A 16,734-nucleotide genomic window follows, 5' to 3' on the forward strand; every position below is an offset into this window, starting at 1 on the left:
CCAACCAACCAACCAACCAACCAACCAACCAACCAACCAACCAACCACACCCGTTCTTTCTTTCCTTAGAAAACAGACAGACATAGAGAATAATAATAAACAAAATAAGAAAAAAACAAAACAACAGAAAAAACAAACTGGGATAGGACAAAATCAATCCACCAGCCAACCAACCAGCCAGCTAACCAACCAACAAAACAACCAAGCAGAAGAAAAAGAGACGTACATGTTCCCACACACATCAATCCCATAAAAACAACAAAACTGAAAGCTGTAATAGATATACAAAGGAACTGTAAGCTAAAGAAAAGCATGCCCTGTTAAAACACTATGAGACATAGATTTTCCACAGATGCCATTGAGTCCATTTTGTGTTGGCCATCTACTGCTGGGTGTGGAGACTGCTTTTAAGAGTGAGACTCTACCGGAAAAAATGAAGTTTTCATGTATGAGTGGTTCTGGGTTAGGGATGGGGTCTTATTCCACTTCTCTCCATGCTGGGATCCCATCTGGTTTAGACCCAGGCTGGTCCTATGCTGGCTGCCACAGTCTCTGTGAGTTCATACATCCGTTGGTCCTGCTGTGTTTAGAAGGGTTTGCTCCTTGGTGTTTTCTATCCCCCCTGGCTCTTACAATCTTTCTGTCTTTTCTACTGCAAGGCTCCCCAAGTCTCGAGGGGAGGGATTTGATGATGACATCCCATTTAGGAGTGTTTCAAGATATCTCACTGTACATGTTCTATGGTTGTGGATCTCTGTATTTGTTCCAATCTACTGTAGGAGCAAACTTCTCTGATGATGGCTGAGCAAGATACTGATTTATGAGGACAGCAGAATGTTGCTAGGAGTCATTTTATTAGCTATGGTTCTTTAGCAGAACAGTGATCTTTAGATTTCCTCTGGATCTAGTCTCAGGTTCTAGGCCAACTGAGCAGTGTCAGAAGTGGGTTCCATCTCATGCAGTAGGCCTTAAATCAAATCAGATATTGTTTCCTCTCAGAAGCTTTGTATGACTATTGTACTAGTGCAAGGTACATGCAGGTTTTCATTATAGAGTGAAGGGTTTGTAGCTGGGTTTTGTTTACCTTTCTCCTTTGGTAGCATGCAGAATACCCTACTGTACCAAAGACACTAGCATGTAGGAGTGAAAGCTCTGGGTAGGCCCCAGCCTGATTCTTCATGTTCAGTGAGTTGTGTAGGTTTTGTCTTCTGAGGGGCTTTACCATCAGTTTGTGGAGAGCAACTGATGGCTTTGGCAATAGCCTAGATTGTTTTGTTATTTCTATGGGGCCCCTGTAGCACAGTCCCCGGCATTGGGAACGTCATTTGCTGACAAGAGATGTCCAGTTGGGGCTGTTTCCTATTATTTAGTGATTTCATTTAGAATGCCTTCATATATGAATGGATATGTATTTTTGGAAGCTTCTGCTATAGTGGGTTTCCATATGACTCCCCAAATAGCCCATAATTTTAGCCCATAATTTTCATGTTTACTCCCTCACCCCTCTTTCTCCTTTGATTCCCCATTTGTTCCTCCCATTCTAGTCCCCACTTTGTTTACCCATAATTATCTATTCTATTTCTCCTTCCTAGAGGAAATCTGTTCTTCTCATTAGTCCCTTACTCTATACCTAACTTCTGTGGATTGCATCTTGCTTATCAATGACTTAGCAGCTAACATCCCCATACATACCATATTTGTCTTTCTGGGTCTGGGTTCCCTCACATAAGATTTTTTTTCTAGCTCCATCAATTTACCTGTGAATTACTATTTTTTAAATGGCTGAGTAGTATCCCATTGTGTAAATGCACCACATTTCTCTGTTTACTCACCTGTTGATTGTTCTCTAAGCTATTTTATATTTCTGGTTATTATGTATAGAGCAGCATAGAAGGCAGCTGAGAAAATGCCTCTGTAGTAGGATGAAGCATTTTTGGGTATGTGTTCAAGAGTGGTATAGCTAGATTTTGAGGTAGATTATTTCCCATCTTCTTGAGGAGCCATCCCATTGATTTTCTCAGTGCCTGTAAAAGTTTTTATTCCACTATCAATGGGTTAGTGTTCCCTTTGTCCACATCCTCACCACCAAGAGCTCTCATTTGTCTTATTGATCCTGGAGATTATGATGGGTTTGACATGAAATCCCAAAGTAGTTTTGATATGAATTTCCCTGATGACTAAGGACTTTGAACATTTCTTTATGTATCCATCAGCCATACACATTTTCACTTTAGAATTCTGTTTAGATCTGTTCCCCAGTTTTTAATGTTTGGTTTCCTTTGATGCCCAGTTAACTTTTATTTCTTTACATATTTTAGATATTAGTCCTCTATTGGATGTGTAGTTGATAAAAGTATTTTTCTATTCTGTAGGCTGCTGCTTTGTTTGAATGATGGTGTCCTTTGTCGTCAAGATTCTCAGTTTCATGATGTTCCATTTATTAATTATTAATCTTAGTGCCTGAGCTGTTGGTGTTCTGTTCAGGCAGTTTTCTCCTGTACCAGTGAATTCAAAGCTTTTTCCCTTTTTCTCTTCTATCAGGTTCAGTGTATCTGATTTTTTTTTCTTTTTGTTTCTAGACATGGTTTCTCTGTGTAGCCTTGGCTTTGTAGACCAGGCTAGCCTCAAACTCACAGTGATTGGCTTGTCTCTGCTTTCCCAAGTGTATCTGGTTTTATGTTGAGGTCTTTGATCCATTTGGTCCATTGAGTTAAGTTTTGTTCAGGGGGCAAGTATCAATCTATTTGCATTCTTCTACATGTGGTCAAACTACATCTTACTTTGACTAGGTTCATTTATTTGAAGATGATGTCTTTTTCCCCATATGTATTTCTGGCTTCATTATCAGAAATTAGGTGTCCGTACGTGTGTGGATTTATGTCTGGGTCTTCAGTTCAATTCCATTGATCAACATGTCTGTGTTTGTACCAATAACAAACTGTTTCTATTACTATCTATCTATCTATCTATCTATCTATCTATCTATCTATCTATCTATCTATCTAGCTATCTTCTATAATTTATCTATTTTATCTTACTTTACTATAATAATAATAAACCCAGTCCTGTGATTAATAAGATTAATATTTATTTGTTGGAAAGTATTCAAGCAAAAGCTTAGTTTATTTACACTAAACCTTTGTGTTTAAAAGAAAACATTTCCCGTTGCCTATTTGTTTGCCTATTGATTAGTTAAAGAAGTTTTGAGAAGTTTGGGAGGACAGTGATGTTTTTCTGGCTGTTGTTGGTGTGTGCTTAAACCCGTGCACATGATAAGCTGGAGCTCCCCCACTGAGCTCCATGCCAAGCCAGATAAGGCCAGCTCTATACCATGAAATGAAAGGATAATCGAAACTTTCTTTTCTTTAATAGTTAGCCATGTAGCTAGGACTATTTCTTGCAGTTTATCAGCAGAGGGCAGCAAAGCTTCAGGCAGTCTGCTTTCAGGGCTAAAAGACGCTTTGACCAATCCTTTTTTTTTTTTTTTTTCTTTTCTTCTTCTTTTTCTTTTTTCCTTCCTTCGTTAGGATAAGTTCTTTTCCTGTTGCTTTCTTCTTAATGGAAGGCTTTGATAATGATCTATAAGAATTACCCAGTCTTTCCTTAGATGTTGCAGAAAGAAAATCCTTTGTTAATGTATTTCTTTCTTTCTGTAATTTAGAGAACACCAGGACCTGGAAAGTATGAAATTAAAAGTCAGTTTGAGAAGACAAAATGTATGACAGAAAATATGAAAAACACAGCTTCCACTTTCTTTTCTATATCAGAGGTAATGCTGTACAAACATTTATATATACACAGTGTAATAGGCATGGTGTAATTCAGTAACAAATTCTAAAGAGTTTAAGGAAATTACAAAAAGTGAAATGCCGTACAGCAAATTAGAAATGGGCGTGGTTGGAGCAAAACGTTGTAAAACTGTGGTCAGAGTTATATGAAATAAGATTGAGTATCAACAATAATACACAGATGAATATTTGTATTAGGAACATCTATTAAGCATTTTCTATTAATCAAATTTACATATGTGAACATCAGTTCAGATGATTAAGAGCTGTTTATTCTGAATCCTAAACTTTGGTCCATTGAGTTTAAGTTTTGTTCAGGGGGCAAGTATCAATTTATTTGCATTCCTTGCTAATGCATGTATAGAGTATTAAGTGTAGCCCAGTGGAAAGAATGTAACCTTTGGAGAACTGTAGGTTTTTCTGTCACACCTACTACAGGACATGCATACACCTTCCTCGGGGACCGTCTCTAGTAAGACTGCAGTTGGAGCATCTGTTCCATAGCAACCACTTGACATGATTCAAGGAGCATCCCAAACAAAATCAAATATTTTTAGGATATTCCTAGGCCAAGAAAATTAAGAGACTGGCAAACATGTATATTGCAGCAGCCTCCAGAAAAGGCGATTGTAAAAATTATCTACTTGTACTATGTGTAGCTCTGATTATTTTATTTAACTGGGGGAAGTTTTTAACTTTCAGTTGCCTGTAGATAACTGTTTTGGTTTCAATATATTTAAGATGTCCTCCTTGGAGACAGGTAGACAGATTAAAGATATATTTCATAGATATAATTGAGATTACATTTTAACAAATTAGGTGTTGTATTGAGGGCCTGGGGAGACTAAGGGGGTGATGATTAGACTAATCTTGAGCAGCTTGACAGTACTTAAGGCCCTGTACAAGAGGGATGCAGAAAGAACAGTGTGTGTGTACCTTTGATTTTTAAAAACACAGTTTATAACCAGTGCTTTTGAGTTTTTAGGCTATACTTCCATTCATCTACTATATAGTTCTAATTTTATGTCATTTGGCAGCAATCATTTAAATTATATTTTATAAATGGAAAAGAAAAACAATAATTTTGTTCAAAGGAATGATAGTGAAAGAAAGAATAATGGCCGAAGACACAGGGGAGTTACAACCAAACATGATTGCCTTATAGAGGAAGTGTGTTTAGTTGAATTTGAAAAGATATAAGAATTATAGTGATAGATAAAGAAACAGTCCAATTAAGAAGGTAGGCTTAGGGGTCAGAATTTCTGGAAAATGTTCAGGAATGGTCTAGCATGTTCCTGAAATGCAGTGATTCCCATTATATTTTCACATATCACTTTACATAGTGATTCTGCTGCAACTGTGGCTCAATTCTGGCTGCACTTTAGAATTATTCTCAGGATTGTAAAAACTGACACACACATCCAGGAGCCAACATGCCCTTTTCCTGTTCCTCTCAGAGATCAGTTTAGTCGGCCTTCATATTTACTTACTTTTTTTTTTCAAAACAGAAAACGTGTTCAATACACGTTTAGGAAGGAAGGGCAAAGGAAAACATACATAACTATTTGGGTTTAGACACAGAAAGCAATATTTTTGGAAGGAATGACAAGGAGCTGGGATGGACCCTTGGAATGCTGTAGTGCATCCGTATCAAATTCCAAGAGACAATGGTGGTTTCCAGGGGTTCAGCAAGTTGGCTGATGCTATGCTGGTAATGTGAAATCAGCCACCCTGTGGGTGAATTAACACATGGAAAAGAGAAAATCTACACTGTGAATTCCCACTCCTTACAGTGGCAAGCTCACATACAAATGGAAGCAGCAGCAAATGCTTCTTTGAACCTTATAAAAAAGCATGGTTTCTCTCTTGAAAGCATGTCAGTGCCTCATATTTCAAAAATGGAAAAAAAATCAACAAGAACAGAAAGGGTTAAAAAATCTTCTAGAACAAAAATACCATTGAATCAAATGAGCAATTATCCCCTCTACCATAATGTAGGGGTAATCACAGTGTATGACCACATCAGTGTCAGGAGGCACACACCACAGGATTTCTGGGGCTTCCTGGCCAGCTAGTTTGGCCAACAGGTGAACCCCAGGTTCATGAAAGACCCTGTGTCAAAAATTAAGGTGGAAAGACAATTGAGGAAGATCATTGACTTGATCTCTGCCTCACATGCAGACATTTGTACATGCACAGGCACACACACACGCGCGCGTGCGTGCTTCCTCACACATGCACACACACACAAATATAACGTAAATATAACGTAAACCGTATTAGACTATATATGTCTTTGTTAGCGAGGAATATTTACAAGTTAAAAGCATCCATAAAGTGTCATCTGGCACTTAAGAGTTTCCTTTCAGCATTTTTTTCTTTCTAAGAAAATCAGGCACACTGTACATAACTGTATTGGCATATCAGTGACTTTACCAAAAGCTATGTTAGTATTTTATGTTTCGATGATCAAAAGATCTTAATTTATCTTTATTGTCTTCACTACATTAAAAAATATAGTGTTGATGCTGCATCACTCAGAAGTCAGCTTTTAACTGCTGAAATATAGAATCTTACTTATGTTTTTCATTGGCACATTTTCCTAGAGATTTGTACCAATCAAATCAAGTACCCCAGCTCCTGGCACATATGAAGAAATAAGAACTTCTTTCAAGTTACCAAATAAAAAGTCAGGACTGAATTCATCATTTGGTCAAACTGCTACCCGATTCAAACAGGACTCCAAGGCACAGGAAATGCCAGGTTTGCTGTTAAACTTTTACTCTGACTATATATCACTTACTATCCTTAACAGGATGGATACATGAGAGAATTCAATTTACTAAGTTCTGTTTGGTGGTATTGTTTAAAGTAAAAAAAAATATAAGTACTGACTATGTTACAGATGAATCAATATACTCAAAGTTTTAGTAAGATAAAGTAACAGAGCCAATTTAATAGAACACACATAGCTTAAGGTACTCATTCAAATATGTCCTACTTCACTAATGGATATCTGCTTACCCAAACAGACTTCTCTTGAAAAACAAAAACAAACAAACAAAAACCTAAACTATACGGAAGACACGTGAATATTTATTTCAAGTATCTTACTGTCTTCTTAAAAAAATTTTCAACACCATAGAAAGTTGTTTATACTATTTTGAATGAAAAATATGTGAAACTTTATTCATCCAGATTACCAGTATAGAAAATTCTCTGAGTTGTAGTTTTTTATTGTAAAGAAGGAGTGAAAAATAAATGTGATGACAGGAAAATCAGATGATAGATGATTTTTTTTTTGCATGTTAAATACATTTTACACCAACCTTCTAATATTGTTTAGCTCTGTAATTTGGTCATACATTCTCTTCTGAGGTTTATTTTATACATAATAAAATAATTTTAGGTATATAGTTCCATGATTTCAATAAGTGTATTAGTTAGCTGTCATTCAAAGAGGCGTCTGTGCTGTGTTAAGCAAAGCAGCAATTAGAATTGATACTGAGGTAGCCCAGATTCTAGTCCTCTCGGTTAGTTTTATTGCCAGCTTGGCACAACCCTAGACTTAGCTGGGGAGAGGCAGCTCAACTGAGGAATTAATTGCCTCTACCAGATTGGCCTGTGGGCATGACTATGAGCCCTTTTTTTTTCTCGATTGTTACTTGATATAGGTGGGTCCATCCTACAGTGGGTGGTACCATTCCTGGGTATGGCATGGGCCCTATAACAGATATAGCTGAGCAAACCAAGAGAGGCAAGCCAGTAAGCAGTGTTCTTCTGTGGTCTCTACTTCAGTTCCTGCCCCCAGGATACTGTTTTAAGTTTCTGGTTGGCTTTACATAATGCTGCTAATCTGTAAGTCAAATCAACCCTCTCCTTCCTGTAGGTGTAGCTGCTCAGTGTGTTATCACAGTAGGAAAAACCAAACTAGAGGAGAAAACTGCCACTAAGATCTTGGGGATATGGGTCTGATGGGCCTGTTTGTGTTTTTTGGGGGAGGATTTTAGAGCTTTCAGCTAGAAAAAGCTGTTGGATGCTCAGAAGTTAATGTAAGCTTGCAAGACAAGCATGGTGAGGGAGATGGAGAGGTTGGAAGCCTGGCTTGTGAAGTTCCAGAAAGAAGCAAAGACTCTTAAAAATTTTTTTTTAAATTACAGTTTATTCACTTTGTATCCCACCTGTAGCTCCCTCCCACCTCCCCACCCAAACCTCCCCTCCCTTCCTCTTCTCCACCCATGCCCTTCCCCAAGTCCACTGATAGGGGAGGTCTTCCTCACCTTTCTTCGGATCCCACTCTATCAGGTCTCATCAAGAGTGGCTGCATTGTCTTCCTCTGTGGCCTGGTAAGGCTGCTCCCCTCACCCCAGGAGGAGGTGATCAAAGAGCAGGCCAATCAGTTCATGTCAGAGACAGTCCCTGTTCCCATTACTATGGAACCCACCTGGACGCTGAACTGGGCTACATCTGTGTAGGGGTTCTAGGTTATCTCCCTGAATGGTCCTTGATTGGGGTATCAGTCTCAGGAAAGACCCCTGTGCCCAAATTTTTTGGTTCTGTTGCTCTCCTTGTGGAGCTCCTGTTCTCTCCAGGTCTTATTATCTCCTTCTTTCATAAGATTCCCTGCACTCTGCCCAATGTTTGGCTACAGGTATCAGCATCTGCTTTGATACCCTGCAGGGCAGAGCCTTTCAGAGGCCCTCTGTGGTAGCTCCTGTCCTGTTCCCTGTTTACTCCCTCTTCTGATATCCATCCTCTTTGCCTTTCTGGATGAGGACTGAACATCTTACCCAGGGTCCTCCTTCTTGATTAGTTTCTTTAGGTGTACAGATTTTAGTATGATTATTACATATTATATGTTTAATATATTAAGAGTAGTTGTATAAAATTTTGGATTAGGACTATCTAGAAGTGGAATGTTTGCTCTACTGGGACAACTGGTTCCGGTTAGCAGTGCCTGGAGAATCAGCAGCATCAGTGAGGTGATATATTCTGAGAAGTATTTTCTCAGGGTCATCACACAGACAAGGTGGTCTAGAGGGAGTCAAGGCTGCATCTCAGGCTAGTTGCTGAACTTATGCTACTGGGTTTGAAAAGCATAAAGGGGATCTTAGAAAGTAGAATCCCAGCAGAGAAGCCAGGGGACCATTGACACAGGTGTGACCTCAGTTATAGTGGAGACTGCAGGATTGATAGTGTCGTGGAGAGAAGCGAATCTTAGCACCTTAAAGCTGGGTTTGAATCCACGAGGAGAGCCCAGATGAGGCAGCTCCTGTTGCAGTGGGAACCTCACCATACTGGAGATGCCAGGAGTGTGGGGTAACCATCAAGTCAGTGGAAGGTGTGGCGTGGAGCCAGTTTAAGTTTACAAGACTAGCTTTGTGTGTGTGAGTAGCAGGGCAGGAGAAGTGGAGCTGCTCACTCCCTCTGCATCCCAGAAGACTGTAAACATCTGATGACAGACACTGAACTGTTTATATTTGTTTCAATATGATTGTTCCTATGCTCTGGTTGCCTTTGGCTAATGTTTTTATTTATTACTGCAACAGAAACCAAACTAGAACACAGGTAAAGGTACTTATGTCTCATTAGGTAGGGATTAGGGGAGCTTTAGTGAAGGCAAGAGGAGAATGTTTAGATAACTTAGGCTGTGAAAAATCACTATGGAAGCAATAATTTCCTTTGGTAGCTTTGCTTATAAGTCCAGGATACTGTCCCTGGGGAAGAATGTGGCTACTACAGTTCTCAGTATTCTCTTACTTAGCACATTGGAGATTTCTTTTGTCAGTGATTTCCTGGAGTGGTCACTGTAGCTCAGTAGGGTATATGGCTTACAAACAGTGTCAAACTGACAGCTTTCTTTTATTCTGGCAACTGTTGGTATTATCAATTTTTTTTAACAGTCCCGTCTTTCTTTAAAATTTCTCACATATGTCTTTGATATTAATGTCCACCTCCGTTCCTGTCCTCCAGGCAGCTGTGCTGAGCCTGTGATTTTTAAATTTTCTAAATTTTAATATAAGTAGAATCATTTAGAAATTTGTCACTGCTTTCTTTGCATGTTTCTGACATTCATATTTACTTGTTAACCTTGTAAACCTTTGATTAGTTTAAAAAAGTGTTTAAGTCATTGTATTTTGGCCAGAAATATATGGACCTCCTTCTAAAAACATTACCTAATGTTACTGAGTTCCAAAAAGTTCTTAAAAATGTGCTTATTCTTTTAAAATTTATTTTATTTTATTATTTTTTCTTTTACAATTTATTCACTTTGTATCCTGATTGTAGCCCCCTCCCTCATCTCCTCCTGGTTTCCTCCTCCTTCTCTCTTCCTCTTATTCTCTCCCTTAGTCCACTGAAAAGGCGAGTCCTCCTCTTCTACTATCTAACCCTAGCCTATCAAACCTCATCAAGATTGCCTGGATCTTCTTCCTCTGTCTGTGCTGTTCTTACACATAATATTCTTTATAATTTTAGGTCCTGGGTGTTACGATATCTCAGGCAACATTGTAATCGCCAAGGTACAAAAGGCCTTGAAGAAATCAAAGAAAACTGGATTTGGCTCTTCTGTCCCTCAACGTTTTATCACAGTTAAGAAAGAGGTTGCCAGTAGTCCTGGGCCTTGTCATTATCAGGTGATTTGTTAATAACAAGACATTATTCTTTTTATACAATATATCTATAGGCAACACCAAGCTGTTAGAACTCTCTAAAATTTTATGTAGTAATAGAATTGCTAGCAAAGTAAGATAAGCTATACTTATTACTATTTTCTATATGTTATGAAAAGTAGATTGATCAAAATCAGTAGATGAATGACAGAGCAAAAAGAATAACTCACAAACTAAAGTTCTAGAGATTACAAATATCACATTTGAAAAAAGAATCTTCATGAAGATAGATTCAGGGAAAAATAATCAGAAAGGAGAAGATCCATAGCTTCAGACCAAGAAATGGAAATATTGAATACAGAATAGTTAAGGTTCAGGTAAAATTAATCATATGATTAGTTTTAAAATGTCAAGTTTTTTAATAAGGCAAAGTTTCTGTGTGGGTAAGGCAAGAAATGGAGGCAAGTGGATGAGAACAGGAGCTTGAGATTTTCATTCAGTAGAGGTATTAGTTAGGTTTTGGCTTAGGACAGCATTATGGAATGTATTATAATTTTTATAATTTATAGCATGTAATTTTATAATATCACATAGATTATATACAAGTACAATGTAACTATATAATTATATCCACTATACTATACTATAATTTATAAAATTTTATTAGTGTGTACTCACTGTAAATGGTGGTGTTGCATAAGAACATTGTAAACAGTGTGTGTGTGCATGTGCATGTGTGTGTGTGCATGTTCACATGTTATCAGATGTCATGTAATGGCCATGGTCAACGGTATCCTCATGAGGGCCAAGGATAATGTTCAGAAGTCAGCTTTCCCCATGTATGTTCTTGAGATGAATTTGAGCCTGAACCTTGTCAGGAAGTGCCTTTCCCCACTGAGCCATTTCTTTGGCCATAAGTAACATTTTTTTTCTATCACTCAGAATTTATGTTTATTAATGATACTTGGAAAATGGAAGATATAAATAATCTAGAAACAAATGAAACCTCATATACCATTTTTAAATAACTGACTTTGGTACACTATGTCCCAAACTCAGAGGATGAAATGTGAAATGGTTGATTGTTGTGTAGAATGGCTTCCTAAGCTGGCTGTCATTACACTCTCTAAGGACATTTAGAATTCTTGATGATCTGGTCACAGCTCAAAGTAATTAATCTGGAATTAGACTGTTTAAGTATTTAATATGTATAATATTATTAAGATGAAGTAACAGCACTAACAGAACAAACTAGAATATAATATGCTTAATGATTTAAAGGCAGGAATTATATATGTATTTAATTTAATGCATGACTGTTTTTGCATTTTATTATACATAAAATACATTGTTAGACATTAAGACTTTCAGCTTTCTAATTTTTTTGAAGCTTATTTTTTTAAGATTTATTTTTGGAGCAAACACTCCCAACATTTGTTTTCTATGGAAATATTTTATGCTCTTGCACATTTTTTTCAAGGGCTTCCTTTTCAATATGATATTATTGCAAACAACTTTTAAATTATACCTTTGCCTCAACCAGAGCTCATGCTAACTGCCCTTTGAGTATCAGGTCCCTGATACTCATGTTTTCTTCCATAAGGGGGCCATTGTTTGCAAGTACCCATTGGCCCCACCTGCCTGGTCTGTATTGTGCACACTGAACAAAGATGATTGGCACCCTGTGTCATGATGAGCCTTTGTCTCTTGCTCAGGAGCCTTGTATCTTCTGTCAGCACCTGAAACTAGCAATACTTGGTAACTTGAAACAGAATATAATAGGAGACACTGACATCCACATTTAATTAATTTATAAACATTTTTATTTTATTGTTTTTCTTCTCATAGCAACACCCACATCCCTGCATTGTATCTAACAGTCTTCATAATAGCCATCTGGTTTTTGTCAACTTATTTTCCATTAAATTAACCAACTTATTAAAGAGTTGCCAAGTGAACAAATTTAACATGACTATGTCTGCTCTAGAGGTTTTAGTATTTTGACTGGCAAATTTTTTTGTTTTTTTACATTTCTAAACTTCATTTCAACCTTTTCCTCAGATATCTTTTTATGTATTTCTTCTTTAATATTCAGTTTGATATAAAATATTTTAATTGTGATTATAAAAGTAGTACATTAAATATACTTCAGTGATTTTAAGGGACTTGCCATGAATTTTAGTAGTTTTAGAATACTTTGTTATGCTTTGTGTAAAATATACATTAGCTCATTTATTTTTAGTCATGTACTGCTTTCTTCCATAGGTGTTGTGATGGCATCCTTTGATCATTGCCATCCAAAGAAAAGTAGTCCTACCATTCAATATTTTTCTTTATTTCAAGTGCTTATTGGCTAACATACTATTTTAAAACTTGATACAACCTTTTATTAGTTTTCTAAATTTATATGTGGTCAACTTAAATGTTAAAAGTAAGGACTAAAGGTAAATTTTGATAAGAACTAAATATTTTATGGTACTAAGGTTAATGAAAAACCTTAAAGAATATCTCAAAGTCCTGCTCACGAAAGTTGCTTTGGAATATGACTGTACTCTAGCATATAGGTCTTCCATTTATTTTTTATATTAAATACAGTTTATTTACTTTGTATCTCAGCTTTAGCCCCTCCTTCATTCCCTCCCAATTCCATCCTCCCTCCTTCTCCACCCATGCCCCTCACCAAGTCCACTGATAGGGGAGGTCTTCCTCGCCTTCCTTCTGATCCTAGTCTATCAGGTGTCATCAAGAGTGGCTGCATTGTCTTCCTCTGTGGCCTGGTAATGCTGCTTTCCCCTCAGGGGGAGGTGATCAAAGAGCAGGCCAATCAGTTCATGTCAGAGACAGTCCCTGTTCCCATTACTATGGAACCCAGTTGGAGACTGAGCTGCCATGGGCTACATCTGTGCAGGGGTTCTAGGTTATCTCCCTGAATGGTTCTTGGTTGGGATATCACTCTCAGCAAAGACCCTTGTGTTCAGATTTTTTGGTTCTGTTGCTCTCCTTGTGGAGCTCCTGTTCTCTCCAGATCTTTCTATTTCCCCCTTCTTTCATAAGATTCCTTGCACTCCGCCCAAAGTTGGCTATAGGTCTCAGCATCTGCATTGATACCCTGCAGGGCAGAGCCTTTCAGAGGCCCTCTTGTGATAGGCTCCTGTCCTGTTCCCTTTTTTCTCCCTCTTCTGATGTTCATCCCATTTGCCTTTCAGAATGAGGATTGAGCAAGAGTCTTAGCCAGAGTCCTCCTTCTTGATTAGTCTTTAGGTGTACAGATTTTAGTATGTTTATCCTATATTATATATCTAATATCCACTTATGAGTGAGTATATACCCTTTGTCTATACTCTTTCTTTCTGCTTCTGGGATACCTCACTCAGGATGGTCTTTTCCAGTTCCCACTATTTGCCTGCAAATTTCATGATTTCCTTGTTTTTTATTGCTGAGTAATATTCCATTGTGTAGATGTACCATAATTTGGCTAAGATCAAAAACTCAGATGACAACACATGCTGGAGAGGTTGTGGAGAAAGGGGACCCCTCCTCCACTGCTGGTGGGAATGTAAACTCGTAGAACAATTTTGGAAATCAATCTGGTGCTTTCTCAGACAACTAGAAATAGCGCTTCCCCAAAATCCAGCTATACCACTCCTAGGCATATATCCAAAAGATGCTCAAGTATACAACAAGGACATTTGCTCAACCATGTTTGTAGCAGCTTTATTTGAAATAGCCAGAACCTGGAAAAAACCCAGCTCCCTCTCAGTTGAGGAATGGATCTAGAAATTATGGTACAGCTACAAAAATGGAATATTTTCAGCACTTTAATGATGTCATTGAGTGGTTTTCAGTGTGAAGCGGGTTGTTCTCATTGTTTTTCCTGTGAAGTGAGTGGATGTTTTGCATCTTTCATTTGTCTCTTTGGTCTGAATAAATGTTGCTTTCTTTTCAATACATCTTTCTGAAATTTGCAGATCTGTTATATCTTGGCTTGCTCTGTGCCATCAATTTGAAATAATTCTTGTCTGTTGCTTCTTCATATATTTTATAGCCATATCCTTTCCCACCTCTGAGATCATAACACATATGTATGTTGGACTGTTTGTCATACTCTGAACCTCTTACACCTTTTTTCCCCTATTTATGCTTGGTGTAAAATTTTGTGTTAGGAGAACCTTTATTTTATTTAAGTGTTTTTCAAAATGAAGCTATTGAATTATTTTTAAAAACCTTTTATTAAAATTTTTTATTTATATAATATACTATAATTATGGTTTCCTATTCTCAACTCCTCCTAGATCCTTCCTACCTTCCCCCCACTCAATTCCAGACCTTTTCATATTCTTTCTCTTTTTGAAGCAAATGAATAGGCAGAGAACAACAAAATGCTGAAATAAACCAGAATAATAAAAGAGCAAAAAAGAAAAAAAATACATAAGAAACACACACACAGTTAATTTGACACATTCATTTTCAATTCTAGAATTCTTTCTTTTATGACCATATATTGATTGTACATATTAATGATGATGTTTTCATTCATATATATCATGATTTGACTCTTTGCATGTTTCCCTTTGACCTTCTCCTGTCCTCTCTTCTTTGTCCTTGATGGCCTTCTTGTACTGCTTTATATAATCCTCCTCCAATTTCAAATCTTGTTTTAAAAATAAAGTTTAGATTGTGCATATGAGAGAAAGCCTGTGGCATTTGTTTGCATGGGCCAAGCATGTGTAGCTTACAGCACCTTCCTACATCTCCTCCAATGAGGGGCTCCCTCTTGCTCACTCTCAAGGATGCTCACTCTCAAAGTGATAGTCTCTTTTTATTATTATTGTTACATACATATGCATATATAGATGTGCAAACATTTAAGTACATTCTTCTGACACTGGTTTGTCACTTATGTATATATGGCTTCAGGACTGTCCACTTTGTATTGGGTAATTAATAAGGCCTCATTTCTGGCAAGGCCACTTGCCAAGGCAAGAGGAAGGCCACTTCTTCCTCTCCCACCTCTTTAGGGGTGGAGCCCTGTGCTAGTTTCCCCCCATGTTAGCTTGTCTATTGAGACTGGCATTGTTTCTGTATTGTTTATATAGATATTTCCTGGAGAGACTCTCTCAGAGTCAACTACCTGATATTCTAGTTCCCACAGTCTTGCTGTATCTTCTACAGTGTTGGCTGGCCCATAGCTTCACGAGCTGTGAAGTAGCTGCATCCGTTGGTGCTAAGCTCCTGAAATCCATTGATATCTTGCCTGTGTCCAGTTGTGGTTTTCTGTGGTCTCTATTTGCTGTGAAGAGAAGCTTCTTCAATGAGGTGTGATAGCTATACTTCTCTGTGGATACATAGTGGTAGAAGGATAAGATTTAGAATGAAGTAAGGAATTGTGGTGGTCTAGCAAAGTGTCAGTAATTGATTGCTTTTTAATGAGTTCACTAGCCCTGGGAGTTGGCTAGGTTTTAATTCCAGACATGTTTTCCCAGCTGTTGAGTGGGCCTCACATATAATTAGACAACTGTTGATGTCTAACAATGTGGGTGTGCCAGTTTACTGCACCTTGCCATGCTGGTCAGTATTGAGGTTCATAGGTATTGTGTCTGAGTAAGATTATTGATTGCTTTTCTCCTCCCACCCCCTACAATGGCAGCTGCCATAGTATTTTCTGGAATCATGGAAGCTAGGTTGAATGGAGGAGGCTTTCAGGTATCCAGCTTAAAGCGGAGTTTTATGTCCTAAATGAGCAGTGTCTTCAGCAGTAGAGGCTTTCCTTCTTTTTTAAAAATTTTCTGACTTATTTATTTATTTAAATTATTCTTTATTACAATTTATTCACTTTGTATCCCTGCTGTGGCCCCCTCCCTTGCCTCCTCCCAATTCCACTCTCCCTCCTTCTTCTCCCCCTATGCCCCTACCCTGACTCCTGCTCAGATGTCGTACATAGACTCTGTCTCCAAGTGGGGTCCCAAGTAAGGGGTGCAGGGGCTGTCTCTGGCAGAGAACTCAGTGGCCTGTTGTCTGATCACCTCCACCCTGGGGTGGTGGTGGCGGTGCAGCCTTGGCAAGCCACAGAGGAAGACAATGCAGGCAGCCTTGGTGAGATTTGACAGGCTAGGGTCAGATGGAAGGGGAGGAGGCTTATCTCAGCCTCTGGGAAGCAACTACAGGCGACATCAGTAGTGCATGTCGCTTAGGGTGTTACTTGCATCACAATGTTCAAAAGTGTTCCTCATGCCCGGTAGTGGGGTGTTTGTTAGTCTGTGCTTCCTACAGGGAGCACTGTCAGCTCAACCGCTCAACCGTACATTCCGCATTCATCTGTTGATGATTACTTTGGA

The 16,734-nt window shown here is 38.2% G+C and overlaps 1 protein-coding gene across 1 annotated transcript in view; it reads left to right on the forward strand.

Moving 5' to 3' along the window:
* Positions 1 to 16,734, forward strand: part of Stpg2 (sperm tail PG-rich repeat containing 2) — a 588,931-nt gene that overhangs the window by 101,864 nt on the left and 470,333 nt on the right. The window contains exons 7-9 of the mRNA XM_055628088.1: positions 3,662 to 3,769; positions 6,395 to 6,551; positions 10,266 to 10,423. Coding sequence (XP_055484063.1) covers positions 3,662 to 3,769; positions 6,395 to 6,551; positions 10,266 to 10,423 — 423 coding nt within the window. The remainder of the gene's footprint in view (positions 1 to 3,661; positions 3,770 to 6,394; positions 6,552 to 10,265; positions 10,424 to 16,734) is intronic.

The sequence above is a fragment of the Psammomys obesus genome, unplaced genomic scaffold, assembly GCF_907164565.1.
Source record: "Psammomys obesus unplaced genomic scaffold, mPsaObe1.curated_primary_1811, whole genome shotgun sequence".
NCBI lineage: Eukaryota > Metazoa > Chordata > Mammalia > Rodentia > Muridae > Psammomys > Psammomys obesus.